Genomic DNA, 26120 nt, shown 5'->3' with positions numbered 1-26120 from the left:
GTCACATTGTAGTCACTTCCTGTCTGAGTCAGGACTGAGTCAGCCACTTACATACCTGATATGTAACTCTTTCAGGCAGAGAAAGGAAAAAAGGAACACTGCATATTTGTGTGCTAGGCACTGTACATACCCATGTCTATCACCTCATGCCACATGTCGCCTTGGGTATCCTTTAAAAGTTTTTCAATAAATCGCGGTGACAACATATGCAGATATTTGGGCAAATAAAAGCTCATACATGCATGCATGCATGCATGCATACATACATACATACATACATACATACATACATACATACATACATACATACATACATACATACATACATACATACATACATACATACATGTAACTTTTCTGCCCAGCTATTGTCCAGACTTGTCTGTTGGATGGTAGGTTGGACATGTGTATAGGTGGCAAGTGACAAGAGGCGGTTTGCCTAAACTGAGCGGCGGATCAATTGCCCAACAGGTTGGCCACGTGTACTAGCCGTTTGAACGTTTTTTTTTTGTTTTTTTTTTTAAATGCGGATATGGTGCGCACACGCAGCATTTAAGTGAGTTGGTTGTTTAGTTGGTCAGCTCCTGTGTACGTAATGGTTGAGTAAACAAGTCGTGCGGTTTGTCTTGTTCAGCAGTTGGTCATGCATTAAAGGGATACTGTAGGGGGTCGGGGGAAAATGAGCTGAACTTACCCGGGGCTTCTAATGGTCCCCCGCAGACATCCTGTGTTGGCGCAGCCACTCCCCAATGCTCCGGCCCCGCCTCCGGTTCACTTCTGGAATTTCTGACTTTAAAGTCAGAAAACCACCGCGCCTGCGTTGCCGTGTCCTCGCTCCCGCTGTCACCAGGAGTGTACTGTGCAGACACAGACGATACTGGGCCTGCGCTGTGCGCTCTTGATGACATCAGCGGGATCGAGGACACGGCAACGCAGGCGCAGTGGTTTTCTGACTTTAAAGTCAGAAATTCCAGAAGTGAACCGGAGGCGGGGCCGGAGCATCGGTGAGTGGCTGCGCGGGCACAGGATGTCTGCGGGGGACCATTAGAAGCCCCGGGTAAGTTCAGCTCATTTTCCCCGGACCCCCCTACAGTATCCCTTTAAGCTGCACTTCTTTACAAGCCTTAACACATCAGTCTATATCAAATAAGTTCATAGACCCTAAAATAGCATGGCGTCCGGCTAGGAACAAGCAAACAATGTTAAATTATAGCAGCAGCATTCATGTTGCAGATCCTGATAGTTTTATCTATCGACTCCTGGTTGCAACAGACACTTGCCAGGAAATGTTTCGGACAAAGACATGTCTGTCTTCATTCCAGATTAAAGGGGAGCCAGAAATTGCTTTGTAAAGGGTTAATGCCCTTTATGAATTTCAAGACTTTCGGACTAGAGTGAGTTCCCCTGCACTTGCGTAGATAGATTTACCGTACTTGTAGTTTGGTGCTGAGTCTGCTTAATTCCTGTAAGGTTCACAAGTCAGCAGGATCTGACTTTCTGTAATTGCTGTAATTATATGCTGTGTTTTGACAGTAAAGACAATTTCCTTTTCAATAAATAGCATATTTGTCAATGTAACAATTTTGGGATACTAAGCTTTGTACGCCTGTCATTAAAGTTGAAGTCTCAAGCAGGCTGCCTTTTGTTGTACTTGGAGAACTCTGTCAGTTTCTAAATAATTCTTAGTGTGGAATTAAATGTTTAAAATAAAATCAAAGCATGCACACAGAAAAAGTTGCAGAATGGGAGAGCTTTTTAGGTTATTTAGGGGTATATTCCATTTTAAATGGATTTGGGCTTCAATGGGTCTTGCCCAGTCTTGCTGGCCATCTGATGCAGCCTGCCGTTCGAGGCTACTATTTCCTGACCTCCCCTTAAAAGGAACCTGAAGCAAGAGGGATATGGAGGCTGCCATATTTATTTCCTTTTAAGCAATACTAGTTGCCTGGCTATCCTGATGATCCTCTGCCTCAAAACTTTTAGCTATGGACCCTGAACAAGCGTATGCAGATCAAGTGTTTGACATTAGTCAAATCTGGCAAGATTAGCTGCAGGCTTGTTTCTGGTGTGATTCATACACTACTGCAGCCAAATAGACCAGCAGGGCTGCCGGCCAACTGGTATTGTTAACTGGTGTTATGATTATTTCCAGATTTGGGGTCTAAAGGCCGTGACATTTTTTTTTTTTCACAAGCTTTTGGACCCTAAAACAAGAAAAAAAAAATACCACAGCGAGATCTGCAACAGCTCCTGCATATGATTCACTCAGGCACAGGATTACCGCTCTGAGCTGTGGATTTCCATCCCGAGCCTGCTAAAGAGGTTAAAAGGAAATAAATATGGCAGCCTTCATATACTTCTCACTTTAAAGGGAACCCGAGGTGAGAGGGATAGGCTAACCTGTTTATAGCCTTTTAAATAATGCACATTGCCTGGCTGTCCTGCTGACCCTCTGCCTCTAATACTTTAAGCCATAGACCCTGAACAAATATGCAGATCAGATGTCTATAACAAATCTGACAAGATTAGCAGCATGCTTGTTTCAGGTGTGTGATTTAGACCCTACAGATCCGAAAGATCAGCGGGACTGCCATGCAACTGGTATTCTTTAAAGGGAACCGGAGGCCCCCCAAAAAAGCTTTTATACATACCTGGGGCTTCCTCCAGCCCCATACGCACGGATCGCTCCCACACCGCTGTCCTCTGCTGCCTGGATCCGCCGGTACCGGGTCCCGTCATGGCCGTCCAGTCGGCCGGCAGACACGGCCAATTGTCCGCATCACACGGGGCTCCCTCCATGTATGTACGTGTGAGGCTGCATATTGCGCAGCCTCACACGTACATACATGGAGCCCCTGTGATGCGGACAATTGGCCGCGTCCGCCGGAAGTGACGGGACCCGGTACCGCCGACCCAGGAAGCGGAGGATGGCGGTGTGGGAGTGATCCAGGCTTATGGGGCTGGAAGAAGCCCCAGGTATGTATAAAATATTTTTTTTTTTTTTTTTCGTTCCTCTCTGGTTCCCTTTAAAGAGGAACTATAGTGAAAATGTGATAAAGTGCTTAATTTTTACAATAATTATATATAAACGATTTAGTCAGTGTTTGCCCATTGTAAAATCTTTCCTCTCCCTGATTTACATTCTGACATTTATCACATGGTGACATTTTCACTGCTGGCAGGCGATGTCACTGGAAGGAGATGCTACTTGTATTTTTGGCAGTTGGAAACAGCTGTTATTTCCCCTAATGCAGCAAGGCTCCCTCAGTGCTGTGAGGCGCTGACATCACACTGTGGGAGGGGTTTCACTACAAAATCAGCCATACAGAGCTCCCTGATGATCCATTTGAGAAAATGAATAGATTTCATGGGAAAGGGGGTATCAGCTACTGATTGGGATGAAGTTCAATTCTTGGTTACGGTTTCTCTTTAAAAGGAAATAAATATGGCAGCCTCCATAGGTCTCGCACCTCGGATTCCTTTTAAAGTACACCTGAAGTAAGAAGAATATGAAGGCTGATATATTTTTTTTTTCCTTTTTAAACATAGTTAAAAATGAAGGAAAGCTAAGGATGGTTCAGCTAGGATCTTGCAATATAGTGCCTTATGAAACTATAAAGATATGCATGAAGCTGAACTCTAGCATTGTTTACATCAGAGCTAGACTAGATGCTCACCATATGTTGTACTGCATCTGTTAAACATAAACTTGTGTGTTGTAGCAGCGCTGACTGCTTTAAATCGGCTCCACTCTATGTAATCAGTATGTACAATGTGTTCTGCAAAATGTTCAATTTTTTGCTCATTACTTCATTCCTTCCTGAAGCAGATGATCCTTTTGATGACTTCTTTGGTAACAGAAGAGGTCACCGAGGAAGTAGAAATCGGCCCGGGGGAGGTTCTTTCTTCTCAGCTTTTGGAGGGTTTCCCAGCTTTGGTACCGGCTTCTCTCCATTTGATTCAGGTAGTAGATTGTATTATGCTGTGCTCAGTATTTTAGTACAAGTACATTAACCCTTCAAGTGTCCTTAAGAGCCTAAAATAAAGCGCTTATCAAGAATTCATTATGCTTGCATTATTGATTTTAGCTGTGTTTTAAGATACTGTCACAACATTCCTACTGTATGCTGTTAAATCTCTTAACAAACCCATACTCTTGTGCCTATTGGTTTTTGATTTTTGGAACAATTTACAGCAAAGGAAAGAATATTTTAAGTGGTGGTGAGATTTTACAAGCACATTTTTAATGTTGCGACAACGCACCATAGTTTAGTATAGGAACAGAGTAACTGTATGTACTGGAATTGACATGCTGCTGTTGTAAAATGGGGCTAAATTAAAGGGAACCTAAAGTAAATTGAAAAAAAGTTTAATTTACCTAGGGCTTCTACCAGCCCCCCTGTAGTTGTCCTGTGCCCGCGTTGTCACTCCGCAATGTTCCTGTCACCAGCAGCTCCCCTCTTTCTTCTGCATGCGCGGCCCTGGCCTGAGCGCCTCCCGATTTCGCTGTGCTTGCGCAGGATGAGAATTTCTACTGCGCAGAATGCTCCCGGCTACAGGAGAGCGATTGAGGCTTGTGGCCAGGGCCTCTCATGTGCAGTGGCCATCGAGTTGAGAGGCGGGAAACAGGATCATCTCTCAGTGACGGTGTGAGCACAGGGCGGCTACAGGGGCTGGTAGAAGCCCCAGGTAAGCTAGACTGTTTTTTTTTTGTTTTCTTTTTGTTTTAGGTTCCCTTTAACTAATTCAAGTATATTACACTGTTATTTAGGGTCCTTTTTTAAGATACTTTAAGTATTAGTGTTCTCCCCAGAATTTTTTCCCAGCCGGGTGGCATAAAATAGTAGCCGGGTGGCATGAAAAAGCAGCCGGGTGGGGCGAGATGAAAATGCAGGGAAACTCTGCTTACAGCATAGGAGAAGGTGAGGAGGAGAGCCGATGACAGCCGGGTGGTCATCAAATCTAGCCGGGTGGAGCACCCGGCTAAAAGTGCCTGGGGAGAACACTGTATTACATATTTTTTTAAATGGCTTAAAATGCAAAAAACTTTGCATCGGTAAAGTGGACCCAAACTCTAGTACAGCACACAATGAAGTCTTTATTTCACATATGGTTCCACAACACATTATTAACATGACTGCACTCTGTGCTTGTTCAGCTAGATCAGAGTGTCAAGTTAGTTAGCAGAAGGTGTGAATCATAGCTGTGAGCTGTGCCTTGGCGGCTGTCTGTCCTGTTTGGGAGGGATTTCCATAAACTGTAATGATCCCCCTCCCAGGTGGTGGTGGTGGGGAATCATCCTGTGGCTAATCTTTTAGAGTAGAGGAAGGTCTGAGTTAAGTTCCACTTTAAGGTGGTCATTTCAGAAGAGCTTATGCTTGACACTTCTTAACCATAAGGACCGGTCCTTCTATTTAGACGGCACGCACCTATTGGGTGATCTACTGCCCTCTCATTTGGTAGCCAACATCATACAGTCTTTATGAACATACAGTGGGTTGCAAAAGTATTCGGCCCCCTTGAAGTTTTCCACATTTTGTCATATTACTGCTACAAACCTGAATCAATTTTATTGGAATTCCACATGAATGACCAACACAAAGTGGTGTACATGTGAGAAGTGGAACGAAAATCATACACGATTCTAAACATTTTTTACAAATAAATAACTGCAAAGTGGTGTGTGCATAATTATTTGGCCCCCTTTGATCTGAGTGCAGTCAGTTGCCTATAGACATTGCCTGATGAGTGTTAATGACTAAATAGAGTGCACCTGTGTGTAATCTGTCAGTACAAATACAGCTGCTTTGTGAGGGCCTCAGAGGTTGCCTAAGAGAATATTGGGAGCAACAACACCGTGAAGTCCAAAGAACATACAAGACAGGTCCAAGACATTTCAGGGATCAAGTTATTGAGAAATTTAAAGCAGGCGTAGGCTACAAAAAGATTTCCAAAGCCTTGAACATCCCACGGAGCACTGTTCAAGTGATCATTTAGAAATGGATGGAGTTTGGCACAACTGTAAACCTACCAAGACAAGGCCATCCACCTAAACTCACAGGCCGAACAAGGAGAGCGCTGATCAGAAATGCAGTCAAGAGACTCTGGATGAGCTGCAGAGATCTACAGCTCAGGTGGGGAATCTATCCATAGGACAACTATTAGTCATGCACTGTACAAAGTTGGCCTTTATGGAAGAGTGGCAAGAAGAAAGGCATTGTTAACAGAAAGCATAAGAAGTCCAGTTTGCAGTTTGCCACAAGCCATGTGGGGCACACAGCAACCATGTGGAAGAAGGTGCTCTGGTCAGATGAGACCAAAATGGAACTTTTTGGCCAAAATGCAAAACGCTATGTGTGGCGGAAAACTAGCACTGCACATCACTCTGAACACACCATCCCCACTGTCAAATATGGTGGTGGCAGCATCATGCTCGGGGGTGCATCTCTTCAGCAGGGACAGGGAAGCTGGTCAGAGTTGATGGGAAGATGGATGGAACCAAATACAGGGCAATCTTGGAGTCTGCAAAAGACTTGAGACTGGGGCGGAGGTTTACCTTCCAGCAGGACAATGACCCTAAACCTAAAGCCAGGGCAACAATGGAATGGTTTAAAACAAAACATATCCATGTGTTTAGAATGGCCCAGTCAAAGTCCAGATCTAAATCCAATCGAGAATCTGTGGCAAGATCTGAAAACTGCTGTTCACAAACGCTGTCCATCTAATCTGACTGAGCTGGAGCTGTTTTGCAAAGAACGGGCAAGGATTTCAGTCTCCAGATGTGCAAAGTTGGTAGAGACATGCCCTTAAAAGACTGGCAGCTGTAATTGCAGCAAAAGGTGGTTCTACAAAGTATGACTCAGGGGGCAGAATAATTACACACCCCACTTTGCAGTTATTTATTTGTAAAAAAACGTTTGGAATGATGTATGATTTTCGATCCACTTCTCACATGTACACCACTTTGTATTGGTCTTTCACGTGGAATTCCAATAAAATTGATGCATGTTTGTGGCAGTAATGTGACAAAATGTGGAAAACTTCAAGGGGGACGAATACTTTTGCAACCCACTGTAAATTAGTTCTTGCATAGCTGCTGACTTGAATAACCATTTCATAGAGTTCTCCTTTAAATTGTCTCAACTAATGACTGTGTTCTTTTCTTTACTAATTTTCTTTTTTCTTTAACACTGGCTTTCTTCCTTAAGGTTTTACAACTTCATTTGGCTCCATTGGACACGGCGGTTTCACCTCATTCTCCTCTTCGTCTTTTGGTGGATCAGGAATGGGCAGCTTCAAATCAGTTTCCACATCGTCCAAAATGATAAATGGCAGGAAAATTACTACAAAGAGGTAATGTATTACTCCAGCCGGAATGTGTGCTTTAGCCAGAAGCTTGAGTGAATGAGTATAAAAACAATTTAAACCTTCTGGCCTCACTCATGCCACTCACAGAGCGTCCTTTGGAACTACAGGAGATAACCATCCGCCAGAATGAAATGCTTCTGAGCACACTGAGCAGGGACTGGGTCTATCGGGATCAGGACTTGATCCCTGGGGCAGCTTTCTCATACTAAGACCCAGTGCACACCAAAACCGCTAGCAGATCCTCAAAACGCTAGAGGTTTTTGAAGCAGATTTTGAGTGATTCTAGGCATGTTTAGAGAGGTTTTCTAAACATGCCTAACTGTTTTTGGAGCATTTTTGTGTAGCAGATTACAAATATTGTTACAGTAAAAGCTGTTACTGAACAGCTTCTGTAACAAAAACGCCTGGAAAACCGCTCTGATCTAGCATTTTCCAGAGCGGTTTGAGCTTTTGCTATACTTTACATTTTACATTGAGGCAGAAACGCTTCTGCAAGCCTCAAAAGTGCTGCAGGACCCATGTTTGCGGTTTGCTAAAAACCTAAAACCGCTGGTGTGCACCATCCCATTGAGATACATTAGCCAAGCGTTTTCACAGGCCGAAGCGGTTTGCAAACCGCTACAAAAACCGCTCATGTGCACCCGGCCTTAGTGTCTAGAGGTTGGTGATGTGTCTATTGCTATGGATGGGGAGGAGGGATGATGCAGGGCACATGCCGGAGCACCTTCTGACAAGCGGGTGAGAAGGCAGTGCACTCAGATACAATCACACTGTATCTTTATGTGATGTCTGGCGTCTCCCTTACAACTGCTACATTCTTGGTTGAGAAATTCCTTATTGGCAGCCTGGACTGAGTGTCATCTAGCTGATGTACCTGTAGTTTTACTGCTAGCCACAAAAATACTTCCTCCTAGCTCCTCTTGATTTACTTCATATGGATGATGATTTGGGGGGGACTGATCAGCAAACCATCCAATAAAATTTCACTTCCTCTAAAAGAAATGGCCGTACAGGACTGGGTCAGTCTGGTACTTTCAAAAGTATTCTTTTAGAAAATGCAGAACTGCAGTGTGCAAAATTTTGGGTTACTAATTATTGCAAAATATGTCATTCATTTAAAATTAGGGGCAGAAGCTTTAAAGGACTTACGAGGTAAAAAGTAAAAAAATTCACTACCTGAGTCTATTTTGAGTCCACGGAGGACGCCATCCGTGCCCTCCGTTTACTTCCGCTGGGTCCCTGCTCTGTTATCGAACCCCCCCCGGTTGGCTGCGCAGTCTGCATAAACGTGAGACAGCTCTAGGGCCTCTGACTACTCCCCCCCCCCCCCCCCCCCCCCCCCCCGATCCATGCACGGGAGACGGCCTGTAGCGAGGATGCGGTGGGAGGAGCCAGAGAGCTGCGCAGCCGCACTCGTGCCTGTGCGGACTGCACAGCCGCAGCAAGCTCCAGCAGCCATTTTACTTGAGGAATGAGAGCCTGACCGAGGGGCTGATAACAGAGCGGGGACCCGGCGGAAGTAAACAGAGGGCACAGATGGCGTCCTCCGTGGATTTGAAATACTCAGGTAGTGAACTTTTTTTAGTTTTCACCTCGTAAGTCCTTTAAGCTTTCGTAGAGGTATTCAGTTGAGAAAGAGCAGGGCTATTGCACGGGGCATTCACAGGATTTTTTACAATAATTGCAGTTTGTCTTGAAATATTACGAAGTGGTATATTTTTATATAAATTAACCACTTTGGGACCCACATGATTTGGCCTCTGGACAAGATCCTCCCCTGCATCTCTCTATCACTATGATTGGCTCACAGTGGTCACAGGGTCAATAGACAAATCAGGTTAACCTTTGACTGGCACACAAGCTCAGCTGTCATTGCTAAGCTGTCAACAGCTAAGTTGTATGATTACAGGAGAAGCCCTGGAGCCAGACTCCTTATTTTTCGGCATATAAGACGCACTTAGGTTTAAAGGAAAGAAAAAAAAAATATACTAAACCTGGTGTGTCCATGGTCCAGGAGCGTCTTGTAGATGGTCTCCCCAATTACTGTGTCCTCCTGTGTTGTCCCCCTTTCGGCATAGGACGACACACAGGGGGTGGGGGGTAGATGGAGAGGAGGAAAGATGGGAGACAATACAGGGACTCCCCGACATCACGGTGGATTGTATCAGCCGGCGTTCGTAAGGGCTGGTTCAGACGGACGTTTGGAGGCGTCGCGTTCGTTGGCGTCGCGGCGGCAATGCGTTCGGGCTTTCAGCAGCGTTCGCATTGCGTTCGGATGCGGTCGCGTTTTTTCTTCCCCTAGGGGAACATTACCCGTCGCGGTTAATCGCCTCTGGAAGCAACATGTAGCTTCCAGGGGCTCCTTGAACGCCAGTGAAAATCGGGACCCGAACGCCGCGTTCGTGTAAACGCGCGTAAAAGCTTGGTACAAACGCTCCCATCCACTTGAATGGGAGCGTTTAACGCCAAGCCCCGAACGCTGGCTGTAAACGCTGCACAAACGTCCGTCTGAACCAGCCCTAAGTCAGGACTCCCTGTATTCGGCATATATACAGGCAGCGTTCGTCTTACATGACCAAAAAATATGGTAAATCTTGAAGAGGCTGGAAACAGGACAAATATTTCAATAACCTATGTCCACAACAGGTTAAAGTATTTTGTGTGGTTTTTTTATTTTAACTGTTCTGTTTTGTACAAGAGACAGAAACTGCCTCTCTAATAGCTGTACACACTTGGTGCTTGTTAGTTTGCCCGGTGTTTTCATTTTATCTTCAGTGATCTGGAGATTCCAGTCAGGCTAGTGTAATAACTTAGGATCTACAGCCTACTTGTCTCATAGCACAAATATTGACATAGCAGATTAATAATGCTTTTGTTTTTCCTTTGCTTCGGAAACCCTATTAATGTCTTGCTGTGTTCTAGTGCGAACAGTCTGCTTTATAAAGCAGCCCTGCAGCATGTGAAATCCCCTGACTCAACAGTATTGCACACATACAACATGCTTACACAGACGTGACCCTGGCTTTCTACAAAGTTAGCAAAACCATTGTTCAGCTGACCTTGCCCAAGTTTTTCTTCTTCTTCTTACTGAAGTTGTTTATATTTCACGCAGAGATTCCTGACTCTAATGCTGGGAATACACTGTTCATTTTTGAGCCATTTAGATGGTTCGATAGATCATTTCCAGCATGTCCGATTTCCCCTTCGATCGTTTCACCGCTCGATTTCTCATAGAGGTGAATAGAAAAAGATAAGAAAAACTAGCGGAAGATAAGAGAATCGACTGCAAAATCGAGCTGCAGAAACGAACAGTGTATTCCCAGCATAAAGTACACCTGAAGCAAAACAAAGCTTGTAAATCAAATCTGTGAGTTTTTTTCTTTTCTAATTAATGTTCTATACTCCTGAACCCTCAGAGGCTTCCCACTTTCTCCTCCAGAGCCTGCCTGGACCCCAGGACCATCTGAAACTTCACAGCCACCCTCCCATACATTAATGAGCATGGCCGCCCTGCGCCTGTGCAACAGCACCAACCCGCTTCGGCTAAGCTGAGCCTGATTGGGTTCCTGCTACTGTGCAGGCGCAATGTGGCGTCCACAGTAGCAGGGACCTACTCAGGCTTTGGCAGAAAAGGATGAGTCTGATCAGAACAGTTACTGCGCATGGGCGAGCCGTCGACAATGGCTGGAGTAGCCTGGTGGAAGCCTCTGGATTATCTAGAGCAGGGATGTCAAACCGGTCCTTCGAGGGCCAAGGTCCTCACACATTTGTGACACAGCTCAAATTGATGGGTCTGAATCGGGAAAGGTGTAGTCCATCAGGTAGAACACATTCCTCGCTTTCCCAGTCCATCCTAAACAATGGCATGGATCTGGCCCTCCAGGCCTGGAGTTCGACACCTGTGATCTAGAGACTTCACTCTATTGAGGACAGTACCCATTTGGGGCACTTGTTTTCACTACAAGTACACTTTCAGTGTTCTCCCCAGAAACCTTTTCCAACTTGGTGGCATAAAATATTAGCCGGGTGGCATGAAAAAGTAGCTGGGTGGGGTGACATGAGAATGCAGGGTCGGTGCTTCTGTGAGCAACTCTGCTTACAGCATAGGAGGAGGTGAGCTGATACCAGCTGGGTGCTCACCAAAACTAGCTGTTTGGATCCCCTCCACAGAAAGCTCCCGTGGCTGTAAACAAGCACATTCGAATGTTTAAAAAATGGGAAAAAAAAGCATAAAACCTGTGCATGAGTGTTTTCTCACTGAGCCTGTGTGGTTTGAAACTCGCACATGTCCAGTTTCAATGTGTTTTTTGCACAGCTCGTTGAACTTCCAGGATGCCGAGGACAAAAAAACCTTACTGTAATTTTGTTAAAAATGTGTACTGCATGTCTCCTTTTACTCAACCTAAACTCCATTGTTATCAAAGGTCAGAAAATATATATTTTTAGCATGGCCTTAAGAATGAAAAGCTATGATCATGTGGCTGCATGCAGTAGATCAGGAAACTGTCAAGTACATAACACAGTGATGCATAAAACAGTGTTTCTCAAACCTGTCCTTGTGACTTCCCAGCAGTGCATGTTTTGCAGGCAACCTCCCCTATGCACAGGTGGGGGTAATTAGTGTCTCAGCTAGGCGGATTCCATGTAGATGAGAAACAAATTACCCCACCTGTGCTGCTTAGGTGAGGTTGCCTGCAAAGCATGCACCGTTGGGGAGTCGCAAGGAGAGGTTTGATAAACACTGACATAAGACATGTTCTCCTGGCTTGCCTTCATTCTAAACGATGGATGGACATATCATTCTGGAATTCCAGAGTCAGTCTATTCATTACAGTACACAGAAGGATTTTTTAGAAAGCAACCCCACTGAAAAATATTAGCAAAAAAAAATTAGTTAGGGTCAGGATCAGCTGCTTAGCTCCTGATGTTTGCCCAGCTCTACTTTTAATGGTGTTAGCAAAGCAGATTTCTTTAGTTGTATCCTAAATTAGGATTTATGCGGATTTGAGTGTTGTCGTTTCTTTTACATTGTTGTTTTGACTCTGCAGGATTGTGGAAAATGGACAAGAACGAGTTGAAGTTGAAGAAGACGGGCAGTTAAAGTCTTTAACAATAAATGGTAAGGAGCAGCTGCTACGCTTGGATAACAAGTAAAATTCAACGCACGCATGTAACAGAAATATTAAACTAAACAAGCACCATTTGTGGATTATCAGGAGCATTTTTGAAGAAATCTAAAGAACTGTTCAGAAATTATCTGTACTTAATCTAAGACCTAAAGTCAGAGAAGCTCGTGGAGCGTTTCTCTTATTTGTCATAGACTCTCAGTTCTGTTTTGGGACCACGCTCATAGGACCATACAAGTTTTTTCTTAATAACGTACATTTCTGTATGCACTTTTAAAAAAAAAAGTTTACCTTGATTTGCCATGTGGGCCATAGTAGCTTAGTGTAACGGGGGTGGGGGGCCTTGGCAGCCGTAAGGTTGAACAAGAAGTGGGCCGTGATATTTCATTAGTGGTTGAACTAACCGCATGACTTTATTATTATTTTTTCATTTTGTTTAAAATGTGAACAAGTGTTAGCTGTCCATCTGCTATTTGACCAACTTTTGCCAGCAAAGCATTTTACGGGATGGACACACATCCTGAAAACGGGGATGTTAAACAAGGAATTTCTGGTTTCTATAATTTCAGGTTTGTTTTTATTATACTTTGTTTTTTTTTCCTCTGTTCGTGCATGGGTGCTGACGGTTTAGCACTTTTTTTTTATTTTTTTTTTGCCGCTATTGTGTAATTTCAGTAAGAAAAGACACTTTATTTTGTCATTTGCTAAACGTTGGATATGAATAAATGCTGATGTTTGTAGTGCATTCTTTTATTTATGGTACTTGTAGCATTCTTGTGTCTGTGTGATATTTGGGTAATTCTCAGAAGCTGCTTTTTTTTTTTTTTTTTTTTTTTTTTTTTTAATTAAGGTTAATTGTACTTGTAAATGTAGTAAATCACTCCCAATCAGTCTCCAGGTCAGTAATCCGATTGTAATTGATTTTGACAACCTGCAGAGATCTAAGGACTAGTGTTAGAAATCGGTTTATTGAAATTTGAAAACCTATATTTGCCTTTCACCACACTTCAGCACCCGGGGGAAGGGGGGGGGGGGGCTCTGTCCACATGTCTGGGTGCTGAAGTGTGGTGGTGATGGGCTGATTCAGGTTTCAGAATTTCATTACCCCATATTTGAACACCACTACTGATGAGCACCACGTGGCGCTATAGTGGTTAATTGTGCTGTTTCCTTTACCAGCAGAGTTTTACATGTACAGAAGAGGCACAGCTGGGAATGCTGTTTGTTTATACAGTTACAGCTTCCCAATGCGGCCACCATTGGTTATTGATGTGTGAAGCAGGATTACATCGCTTTGATCTGCAAGCCAATTCTGATGAGTGTTCTTGCCAGTCCACTTCCTGTTTGTGGCCAGATCTGATGGCAGAGCACAGATTATGTTAAAGCACATGCAGCAGATTATTTATTTTGGTCAGATTTTAAAGCTGGCATATGAGTAATGTTGCAAAAAATATTTCAATTTGCAGTCAGAAATAAAGGTCTATAAGACCCAGGCATGTGATTGCAATAGCCCAAACTTCAATTTTTCTTACCTCTCAGCAAACCTTGGTATATTTTAATATGACCAAGGATTAGGTAGACCACAATATTTAAAGCCCAGCAGACCTTGCCTGTTTTACCCTCTGGACTTTGTTTTCTGTAGTGCAGTATTATGTGGATTTCCCCCTCTTGGGCACTACAGAGTCCTTACAGTTTAATAGTAGGTAAAGCAAGCATAGGCACACATCCCTGAGTGTTGCTGAATTGCAACTCTGGCCGAAAGCAGCAAATGATCTATAGGAGAGGGGAGAAAGGCACACACCACTGACCTATGGAAAACAGCAGTTCTGGGAAGTAAGGATTAAAGCGATCCCAATCCGAAGATCAGGATCAAATTCATAGCCATACCTTGAGAGAAGCCTCAGGATCCTATTTAGGCTTCCCTTGCTGATTTGAAGCCAGCCCTCCGTTGTTGAGTGCGGCCCCCGTCCACATCGGAACCGTGCAGCTCTTCCTTCTGAAATGTGGGCACGCACTAGCTGTGTGAGGCCACCCGCACATGTGCAGTAGTATGTAGCCCGTGGCTCTGGCTTACAGTGCATGAGTGGGCGGGCTGGGTCAGCTATTGCGCGGCCACACTGGAGAAAGAAGAGCTGCGCGGCCCCGATATGATTAGCGACAATGCATTGCCGCTAATCTTCTGGCGGGCCGCGCTCAGCGATGGGGGACATTACAATCGAAAGGAAAGTCTCAATAAAATCAGGAGGCTTCCCTCTCTTTTTATGTAAGTTTTTAACTTTGGTCCCGAGCTTCGGCTCGGGTACTCTAAGGAAAGCTGCAAGAGTGTAAAACAGCTGCCACAGCTCTGCTAGTGTACAATGTACAGATTGCTGGTAAAGGAAAATGTTTTTTTTAAAAAACAAACATCGGGGTTCTTCCCAGAATTTTTTTCCGTCAGCGTGGTGCAAGATGAGAGAAGGCAGGGCCAGTGCTTCTCACAGCATAGGAGGAGGTGAGCCGGGTGCTCACCAAAACTAGCCGGGTGGAGCACCCGGCTTAAAGAGCCTGGGGAAGAACGCTGATCATTGATCCTCAGATCTCTCATTACAATTACTGACGTGGGCTTTTTTGGGAGTTGATTTAGCCATTGTTATAAGTTCATTAACCATTTAAGCTTTCCACGCACATGCCGGGATCTCCTTCACCCCTCCTTTTCTCATAAAATATAAGGGAATAGAAGGGGCTTGGCCACAATCCTCCTCCGCACTGTTTACCACCTGCTTAATGCTTCTCCTGTGTGAATATATTAGTACCACTGTACTCCACACTGAAAAATGCAAGAAACTTGTTTGCCGAGTAAGCCAGCAGCCTCAAGATGTGCTCCATAAATCAAAGGGGCATTTTACTTGTAAAGTTTGGAAAGTCAATCTTTCATGTTGACTTTACCACTGAAGGAAAAAGAAATGAGTGTTTGCCTGAGGCGTTTCTGTTTAGATTCTTAAAAATAAAAGTGTGTTGGGAACTTTTATGAGATTTGGGCAAACTATAATATAAAGTGCAAGAAGAAGAAATGGCAATCAAGCTTTCTTTCATTTTTTGACCAATTCCTTTGCACTCTTTCCCCTCACTTTATTGCTGATCAAGCTATACAGGTCTTCGCACATGGCTTCATTGTAGAGGTAGAACTAAAGAAAAGGAAAAATGTGATCATATTAAAAATAAAAACTATAAATGAAAATTACGCTGCAATCAAAACTTAATAAATGCAAGTTTTGATTGACTGAGGAAGGATTTAAAATCGGTGTCAAGTTTTATTGCTGTTGGAGTTTTGTGAGATTTCCCTTCACCTGACCTTGTTTAAAGAGGATCTGTAAGAAAAAAAAAAAAGTGCCCGTATGGGGGACTTGCCTTCGGGAGGGGGAAACCTCTAGATCCTAACAAGGCTTTCCCCGTCCTCCTTCGTCCCTTTGTTCCTGCCACCGAATATCCCAGGATTATAACAATCCAGTGTGAGCCTCGCGCAGGTGCAGTTTTCCTTCGGGCTCAGGTGAAAATAGCTGAGCCTGTCTGTTGGCACAACCCCTGTACTACTTCTGTGTCTGGCGTCACAGTGAGCGCTTGTACCACATGGCACCGACGTGGTGACGCAAGACACTGGAAGAGGCCAGGATTTGTGCTGACGCGACAGGTGAGCCTTCAACCTTGACTGGAGGGGCGGTGGCGCTAGCATCATTTCCAATAGATGAAATCTATTGGAAATATGTAGGCTGGCAATAGATCCCTCTCTGATCAGATTCAATCAGAGAGGAATCTATCTAATGGTCGATTTGGTGGCAGATCAACTGCATGTCCACCTTTGCTCAGTTCATAACAATGGAATAGGGGTTGCCAGGGCAAAACGTAGGGGGGATTTCCCCAGCAAGAACTTACAGCAATAGCGCTCTGACAGCAGTTTGTCTTTCCTCAGTCTGTTCAGAAAAACTAAAGTTCCGCTTTAAAGAATCCAACCTCTCTCTCGCTATGTGAAAAATATGTGAGCAGGAATGTGGAAATGTGGACAAGGCTTTATTTGGTAATTGCTTTGTTAAAGCAACAACATTTCTCCACTGGTTACGTTTCCATATAAAACTCTGAAAAATGCATCCCAAAATGAATAGAGGGAGGAAAACTTTTTTTCCCTTAAGAATGAAAACCTACTTAATAGTGCAGACGTAAGCTTAAATTCTTTCCAGTCTCACTGGTTTCCACACACGTACTAATAGTAAGCAGGCTTATATCGTGAAAAATCCCCTGAAGTAAAAAGGTTCTGAAACAAAGAAACCAAACTGGAGAAATAGCGTATCACACTCTGGGGAAGAGGCTGGTTATTACAGAGATTCTGACTTCCCCACTTTTCTTTGATTTAGTTTTTTCGCAAATCTTCCCTATTGTGTTTTTAAAGTATAACTGAAGCGAAAGGGGTATGGAGGCTGCCATATTTATTTCCTTTTTTAAGCTATACCAGTTGCCTGGCTATCCTGCTGATCCTCTGCATAGAAGACTTTAAGCAATAGACCCTGAACAAGCATGCAGCAGATGAGGTGTTTCTGACTTTGTCAGAACTGACAGGATTAGCTGCATGCTTGTTTATGGTGTGATCCAGACACTACTGCGGCCAAGTAGAACAGCAGGGCTGCCAGAAAACTGGTCTATTTTAAAAAGAGATATGGCAGATCCATATGCCTCTCGCTTCAGTTGTCCTTTAAAGAACTTTCCTATGTAAGTGTTTGACTTGGCCATTAAAGGGGAACTGAAGTAAGAGGTATACGGAGGCTGCCATATTTATTTCCTTTTAATCAATACAGTTGCCTGGCAGCCCTGCTGGTCTATTTCTCTGCAGTAGTATCTGAATAACACCAGAAACAAGCATGCAGCTAGTCTTGTCAGATCTGACTTTAAAGTCTGAAACGCCTGATCTGCTGCATGCTTGTTCAGGGGCTATGGCAAATGGTATTAGAGGCAGAGAATCAGCAGGGCTGCCAGGCAACTGGTATTGCTTAAAAGGAAATAAACATGGCAGCCTCCATATACCTCTCACTTCAGTTCCCCTTTAAGGTATTGCAGAGCTCCTTTATGCAAACCTGACATGTTTGCTTTAGAGTAGACATATATATGCTTATTTTATATTGTACTGATAGGTCCAGAGTAATTGGTCAGACACAGTGGGGAGATGTGACTTGCAGGGAAGTATATATGCAATGGGTGAAAATTTCCCTCCCTCATTCCACCAATGAACCGCTTCAGACACCTGCTTTGTGGAAATGTGAATGTAGCCCTGATTAGTCCTTCTGGTTTACTAGTGTCCAACCAGTCAGTTGTATAGTGGAGAATTTGCTGTTAGACCAGCGGAGGCCATTTTGTCCACATAAATGTAGTTTAACAAAAACACAGCGAAGACCAGAAACAATAAGATGATAGGCTCCACCTTTGTTGGGTGGCAGGGAACCAAAAATAAACTGCTTGTGTTTGCTTTAGGATGACAATGAGATGCAATTCATTTCCCCTAACAGTCAAATGTCATATAATTTATTTGCAGCTTGAAATTGGACCAATCAGAATAACTTCCTGTGCATTTTCATTGGTCCATGTTCAAGCTGCATATCATTTACATGAAATCTGAATGTTAGGAGATTATTTGAATCTCATTGGTCATCCCTAGTTGCTTATTGGCCAGCACAGAAGCCTTTAAGTGTTTTGATCTCCCCCCCACACTGGGTTTTCTTTATGCATGGTTTGCATCACTCCTCATGTACACACATGATCACACGTGACACAGTAACGGAATACTTCATATTGGTTCACAAGACGGCCGCCGCGGTGATGCTGCTTAGCCGCTGCATAAAGTAAGCACTAATGTAAGCTCACTGGGCTCGATTTCTCAAATTCACCTTTCATAAGAACTGGCTAAGATGCTACATAGCTACCACCACACTCAGATGTGCGTTCTATAGCTGAAAGGTTTTGGTAGAGGACTAGTTGGTGTGCGATAGAAATGGTTCTTCTGAAAGGTGTTTTGATGAATATGACTCAACACCAACAGAGATGATCGCTGAGCTATTTTTTTCTGAGTTGATGCAATTTGTATGCAGACTAAAAGTGTTCTTATTTCGGTCTGCACACAAATTGCAACCAAATCTTTACATTTCATTGATCATCTCTTAAATCTGTTAAAGGTAGCTCAGGGTGAGAGAGATATGGAGGCTGCCATATTTATTTCCTTGTAAACCATGCCAAGTGCCCGGTAGCCCTGTTTATCTTCTGGCATACATAGTCTGTGTCAAAATCCTGGAACGAGCATATGGCTAATCCGGTAAAACCGGAGTCAGAGTACCTGATCTGCTGCATGCTTGTTTAGGGTCTATGGATAAAAGTATTAGAGGCATGGGGTCAGGAGGTGCCAGGCAAAAGGAAATAAATATGACAGCCTCCATATCCCTCTCACATTGGGTTCACTTTAAAGAGACTCTGTAACATTAAAAACGTCCCCTGGGGGGTACTCACCTCGGGTGGGGGAAGCCTCAGGATCCTAATGAGGCTTCCCACGCCGTCCTCTGTCCCACGGAGGTCTCGCTGTAGCCCTCCGTACAGCCGGCGACAGGCCCGACTGTTCAATTCAATATTTACCTTTGCAGGCTCCAGCGGGGGCGCTGTGGCTGCTTTCGCTCCGAAGGAGGCGGAAATACCCGATCTCAGTCGGGTCCGCTCTACTGCGCAGGCGCCGGAGACTTGCGCCTGCGCAGTAGAGCGGACCCGACGGCGATCGGGTATTTCCACATCCTTCGGAGCGAAAGCAGCCAGAGCGCCTGCGCAGGAGCCAGGAAGGTAAATATTACGTCACCGCTGTACGGAGGGCTACAGCGAGACCCCCGAGGGACGGCAGACGGCGTGGGAAGCCTCATTAGGATCCTGAGGCTTCCCCCATCCGAGGTGAGTACCCCCCAGGGGACGTTTTGTCGTTACAGATCCTCTTTAATACCTGTTACGCTCGGCCTAAAGGTGGCCACGAACGTTACAATTAGCCAAATGATCTTTTGTTTCTGATCATTCATATGAATGATTAGAAATGATCACGCGCGACCACTAATAAACGAAAATCAAACCAATCCGTTCAGAATAATGAAATCATAAAGCTGGCCACTAACGGTCCAATTTCTAGTGAAAAATCGTTCGATCGATCAGAAATTCTGATCGGACGAAAAATCGTTCACTACACCATCAACTAACCGATCATTGCTTCCTATCTATCACGACCACCAAGAAAATCCAAATTTTCGTTCGACGAAAATTAATTCGGCCGACATTTTTTTCACTCGTTCATAATCGATTGTGTCTACCAATGGAGATTATTTACAACCAATCCGATCAGAATTTCTGATCGCTCGAACGATATTTCGCTACAAATTGGACCATTAGTGGCCAGCTTAAGATTTTCAAATATATTCCATAAATTTGATCGGATTGGTCAGGTGATTTTAGTCAGTTAATGGTCCCAAACAATAGTTTCTGATTGTTCATACCAATGATTGGAAATGAGAGATCTTTGGAGAATTGTATCGTTAGCGGCCACCTTAACAGGTACCAGTGGCCAATGAGGACATCAGTTTGGTGAAGCGGTCACATGACTGACATGCCCCCTTCACAGTGATGTCCTAATTCGCCAGCCAGACATCTGTCTTCTGAGCTTCCAGCCAATAAGATGCCATTGTTTTAAGGTAACTGGTTTAATAAATATTTGCTTGCTGCTGTTTAAATGGCAATAAAACCAAAATAAGAAAATAAGTGTAACATTCATAATTGGGTTCTTTATTCACGGCACTTCATACTAACACTTATTTTTTCCTTATAAGAATATCCTTCTGGATTTGCTTGTTTGCGCAGCCATGTCACATTTACTAATGTGTGGGGTTCTAACAGGGAATGCTTAGATGTGGAATGTATATATACTAACACATTACATTGAAATCAGTAGAAGCACTAACCATCTCCTTCTTCTTTGTATACAAAAGCTCTTGCGCTTCTTCCTTGGTATTGGGTTAATCTGAGCGAATGGCAAAAAGCAATGACCATCATTAAACTGCACTCCAGAAAGGAGTAACCATTTACAGGGAGCCTATCACAAATGGGCATTTGTACAAGTAATCGTTAGATACGATCATTAGGATGCATAGAATTCCGAGTTGATGCTGGATTATGCAATGTATACAGCTTGAAAGCGGACCAATCGAATTCCACCTTGCCAGGATTCAATTGCTCTGTTTTCAAAGAAGTGAGAGGGATATGGGGGCTGCCATAGTTCTTTCCTTTTAAGCAAAGCTAATTGTCTGGCTGTCCTGCTAATCCTCTGCCTCTGGTACTTTTAGCCATAGACCCTGAACAAGCATGCCGTTCAGGTGCTCTGACCGAAGTCTGGCTGTATTAACTGCATGCTTCTTTCAGGTGGATGAATCGAACACACTGATTCTAGAAACATAAGCAGGACGCCAGGCAACTGGTATTGTTTAAAAGGAAATACATATGGCAGCCTCTATATATCTTACTACGAGTGTCCTTTTTTAAGCTGCATTCATTTGCATACAGAATTTGCATAATTTTTATCCTCATTTTACCATCTCTAGTAATAATCACTATGTTGGCTCAATCATTTGTACTGTGATTGCCAGCTTCTCCTAATTAATGTTGAGCATAAAATTCTCCAACCGTGCAAATTTCCTGTGACCCAGGAAGTGTAAGCAGAGTTGGCCAATGATTACACAGCTGCTGGCTTATTGACTGGTAACTGTCAGCCTCAATTCACTAAGATCATGCTGGAGATAATAAGGCAAGAGATAACTTACCTCCACACAGTAAGAGTTATTTTATCTCTTCATTCCTTAAGTTACCTCCTCTGTAATTTACCTCCTCTGTAGTTATTTTCACACGCAGTTAATAAACAGCCTGTCTTTAACTCTGGAGTTATTTTAAGGATTGAAGAGTTAACTTTAAGACAGAAGAGTTAACTTTAGGTTTGCCTGAGGTAAAATGTTTCCTGAATACGACATGCCTCATCACCATGGTGACCACGCTAGTAATGTTATTAAAGACAGGAGATAAGGTTAGTGAATTGAGGCCATTGAGAACTCCGCTTCCTTTTCCTAGTTCAGTGGATATTAGAATTCTCTGCTTATTATGATCCTAATTTTTCTCTCTGTCCATTATCACTATTTTAAATTTTATTTATAGAATTGTCCCCCACCAGATTAAAAAGTCATTTTTTTGTTGCTTCTCTGTATATGCTAGATATAAGCTTCCTATGGCTTATTTTAACTCCCTTCAGCACCTGTCTTCTTGGTTCCGACATGTAGCCCCGATGGGGGGGGGGGGGGGGGGGAGGAACCCTCCAATTTGTTTCCTGTACTCCAGATATAGAAAACAAATGACTTTTTTCAGCAAAGGGAAGGGGTGTGAGTTTGTGGCTTTGGCTACGCCCTGGAAGTTGGCAGACATGCAGCCCCGGGGGAAACAAAAAGAGGACACAGCAGCTCACTGTAACTTTATAGAAGAAATGGACCCATTGAACATGTGATATTCACTGGAGGTCTGCTTTGAAAAAATAAATGTATACAATGTTCAGCCTTCATAGGTCTCCCAATTCAGGATTATTTAAACTCTTTTTAGTATTGGAGGTTTTCTGTCCATTAGCAGCACCAATTCTCTGCATATAGCTGTCATCTGTCCAACCCCAACTCTAATTCATATACCGCTAAGACATTTACCATGGAGTTCAAGTTTGATAAGGTCTTTGCTTCTAAACCATTTGCTTTACTGGGAGCCTTTTCAAGTTCTGCTTTAAAAAAAAAAAAAATTACCCACTTTTCACCTGGACCAAGATATGCTACTATATAGTAAAGTACAAACTTCCCTCTGGGTTTTGACCTTTCCTTTCTCTTGACCGTAACGAGATGCACATTTAATGTTTTTGGAGGTGACGCAACAAACCTTTAAACCTTGACTTAAAACCTTGTGAGTAGCTAGATCTGGATTGTGCAACAGTGACCATGTGTGGTATATAGCAATGGTTGCTAATGGTGTAGCCTGGTTTAATAGGGGTTGTCAATATGGGAAAATGTTGTGTAGTTGCATGCATCAATGACACCTGTTAGTAGAGTGCTGTGAAGGCTGCCATCTTGAGCTCCTCCAGGAAATACTTCCTGTTTGCAGTACTGAGCAGGTGGATATAATTATTTGTAGATTGCTCCCTTGGAACAGACAGATTGATGTTCTAAAACTCGGTAGGCCTAATGCGCACTATGATTGTGATTTTTGTAAAGCTTTTTTACGCTTTATGGAGCGGCTGTCTTTGGGAGCACTCGAGCTCTTAGTTTGCATAAGCCCCCCTCAGTGGCGGAAGTGAACACTCTGACCCATTGGGGCTGTAGGAGGAACGGAAAGGCTCTATGGGACCCAGAGCCTTCCCTCTGCTTAGGTGAGTATCTTTTTTTTTTTTTTTTTTTTTTTTTTTTTTTTGTCACTTCAGACTCTCTAAGAAAAATAAGTCTACAAATTGTGCAGGCAGCATGTTTTCGATTTTATTAAAATCAAAATGCTACATTGAGAACACCCTAATCGGGTGACTCTGCTGTAGCTCTTTTCCAAACTGAGAGTAATCAATCATAGTGAGTCAGCCCTTATAGAGATGTATAGAGTGGGGTGCTTAAAACTTCTTCTTCCTGTTGCTGTCAATATTTTTAGGGAGGATTTGTCTTCTGCCTGCTCTCACATAGAAGAGGGAGTAAACAGAATATGCTAGACCAGGGCACGAGTTCCTTTTCCAGTCTTTATTGGAGGATTTCACTTTATTCACTGTTTCATGGTCCTGTTAGGCTAGGTTCTTTATGCTGTCAGAACAAGAAGAGGAAAAATCTCAACCAGAAATGATACTAAGAGCGTACCTAGAGAACAGGAAGTAGACCCTTTTCCAGACCAGGACATGAGATCCTTCTCCTGTCCTCATTGGAGTGATTTGCTTCATTTCTGGCTTCAGGGTTCATGGTCCTGTTACAAGATTTGGAGGGGGAGGGGGGGTTGGTTAACAGAAAAGGTTTAGTTGGATCTCCTCTTTGTCACTTTGATCGTTTGAAAGAAGATGGAGAAATGTCTCCAGGAGTAAAGGGTTAACAAGTACAATAGAATGGGATTGGTTATTGTGCACAGAGGTCATGTCTGTTGCAGTTTATTCTTACACAGTACAGACTAGAGAATGAGATACCTTTTTTATTTAGATACAGGCAGTGAAAAGAGAACTATTGAAGCTTTCTTTCCTACAAAAGAGCTAAATATGTTATGACTTTTCATGCTCGGCGCACACTAGGCAGAAACGATAGCGCTGCAGAATACGCACGTGTTAATGCTGATAATGAATGTCTCTATGGGCTGCATAAATAATGTAGCTATGGGTTTTACAATGTGCATTTTTCAAAACTCTCAACTTGCAGCATATTTCTCAAAAATGTATGTAAAACACACCATGTGTTTCAATGGAGGTGCAGAGAACTCTGTTTTTACATGTTTTTGATGTTTTTTTTATATTAAGTATTATACTGTAATTTACTCCATTGAAAAGGTTAATTATTGAAAAAATGCAAATGCACCAAAAATGCATACAAAAACTGCACCCAAAAATGTAGAAACCGAAAATGCAGAAAAACTTGTTTTTTCTGCACTGCCTACTGAGCCCCCAGCCTGAAAAACTTTATGTACACCTGGTATGACCAGCAAAAGTGTGTTAAGTGTAATTTACAAGGGTCCCCGCGTCCTGTATCTGTCAGTGTGTTGCGCTACTGCGCATGTCAAGCACTGACAGCCGTTGGGACAGGACGCAGGGCGGGCCAGTCGAGCGGGCGGACTGGTGTGCGCGGCGGGTACGCACATTGACTGTCGGTGGCGGCGTGAAGAGACCTAGAGCCCATTTTTAAATGGGCTTAGGTCAACTAGTTAGCAAAATAACTTTTCACCCATATGGCAGTTATACCCGAGGTGTACTAAAAAAAATGCCACTCGAAACTAAGGAGTCTGTCGGCACTGTAGTATAAAATGTGCCATAACTGCTTAGCTTGGTGTGTGTTTTGTTTTTAAACTGTATAAAGTATGATTTTCTAGGGCTAGTTCCACGCTCTTGCTGGATCTTACAGGTGAACAGGCCCAGCGGTGCTGCTTGTGCAATCCAGTGTCCTTCCGTGCAGTCATGACAAGTGTATATTCCCATTCATACATTGCAATTGGGTAGTACTTTTTGTTTTTACTGTGCTTATTTTTTTTTTTTTATTATTTCTATTGCATTGTTTTCTTGTGTGGCTCTGTACAGAGTTATAAAAAACGGACAAGAGTGGGAACATTAAATGCAACCATAGCGCATTTGCATTGCATTGGCCATCCCTACTGAGCATCTGATTAGAAATAGTGACCTGAGGCAATTAGACTAATGCTGGGATTACACAATACTTTTTTTGTAAGAATAGTTCAGATAGATGCCTTCGATGATAAAATTCCGACATGTCCGATGTTCCGCTAGATTCTTTTCCACTCGATTTTCTTATTGAAGTCAATGGGAAAAAGATAAGAAAAATGAGTGGAAGAAAAGATAATCGAGCGGAAAACCGAATGGCTAATAGTACATCGCATGCCGAATCGAATGCAAAAAAAGTATTGTGTAATCCCAGCATAAAACAGATCATATTAAAATCCCTGAAGGGTATTTTACAACACTTTATGCTGTACTTTTTTTTTTTTTTTTTTGTATGGTTCACTTAATGTTCCATAAAATGCTCTAGGCCATACAATTTTTAACATATTTTTTTATTTTTATTTTATATATACCTCTTGTCTTGCTCTAATTTATTATAATGAGTGTTTTGTGCTCTGCAATAACGAGACAGGTAAGTCTAGATGCTTGATATGTATAATTTCACTCGCTGTTTATCTAGGGAGTGGTCCTGAAATGTGTAGCTGTGACACACTGACTATTTATACACCCTGGAGCAATCTGACTCTTGAAGCTCACACTCAAAATAAATGCAAATCTGCTTAATGCTGGGCATACACGGTGCTTGTCCGCGCGGGCACGTGGATTGATTCCCGTTCGTCCCCGCGGCCGCTTCCTATCTGCCGCTCATTTTTTTTCTATTGTCTGCCCGTGGGGATCAAGCACAGAATCGATCTGCTGCAGTGATCGGACACGTCGGATATTATCAATCGAGCCATCAGCGGCTCGATTGATAAGAATAAACGAACCATGTATGCCCAGCATTAAGGACAACTGAAACGAGACACAAGGAGGCTGCCATATTTCCTTTTAAACCAGTTGCCTGGCTGTCCTGCTGATCATCTGCCTGTAAAACTTTTAGCCATAGACCCTGAACAAGCATGCAGCAGATCAGGTGTTTCTGTCAGATCTGACAAGATTAGCTGCATGCTTGTTTCTTGTGTTATTCAGAGACTACAGCAGTCAAATAGAGCATCAGGGCTGTCAGGTAACTGGTATTGTTTAACAGGAAATAAATATGGGAGCCTCCATATTTTTCTCACTTCAGTTGTCTGTTATGCTGGGCATTGACGGGTCGATCCGGCGGCCGA

General features: G+C 43.3%; 1 protein-coding gene across 3 annotated transcripts in view; it reads left to right on the top strand.

The window, feature by feature from the left end:
* Window positions 1–26120, top strand: part of DNAJB6 (DnaJ heat shock protein family (Hsp40) member B6) — a 138014-nt gene that overhangs the window by 53507 nt on the left and 58387 nt on the right. The window contains exons 6-8 of one of the 3 annotated variants that reach the window (XM_068235859.1): window positions 3830–3964; window positions 7209–7353; window positions 12417–12487. In XM_068235859.1, the coding sequence (XP_068091960.1) occupies window positions 3830–3964; window positions 7209–7353; window positions 12417–12487 (351 nt within the window). Of the gene's footprint in view, window positions 1–3826; window positions 3965–7208; window positions 7354–12416; window positions 13248–26120 lie in introns of those variants that run through there. The other 2 variants (XM_068235858.1, XM_068235860.1) reach the window with 2 other exon arrangements.

The sequence above is a fragment of the Hyperolius riggenbachi genome, chromosome 5 (assembly GCF_040937935.1).
Source record: "Hyperolius riggenbachi isolate aHypRig1 chromosome 5, aHypRig1.pri, whole genome shotgun sequence".
In the NCBI taxonomy this organism is placed as follows: domain Eukaryota; kingdom Metazoa; phylum Chordata; class Amphibia; order Anura; family Hyperoliidae; genus Hyperolius; species Hyperolius riggenbachi.
This window is presented reverse-complemented; position numbering and strand designations above follow the sequence as displayed.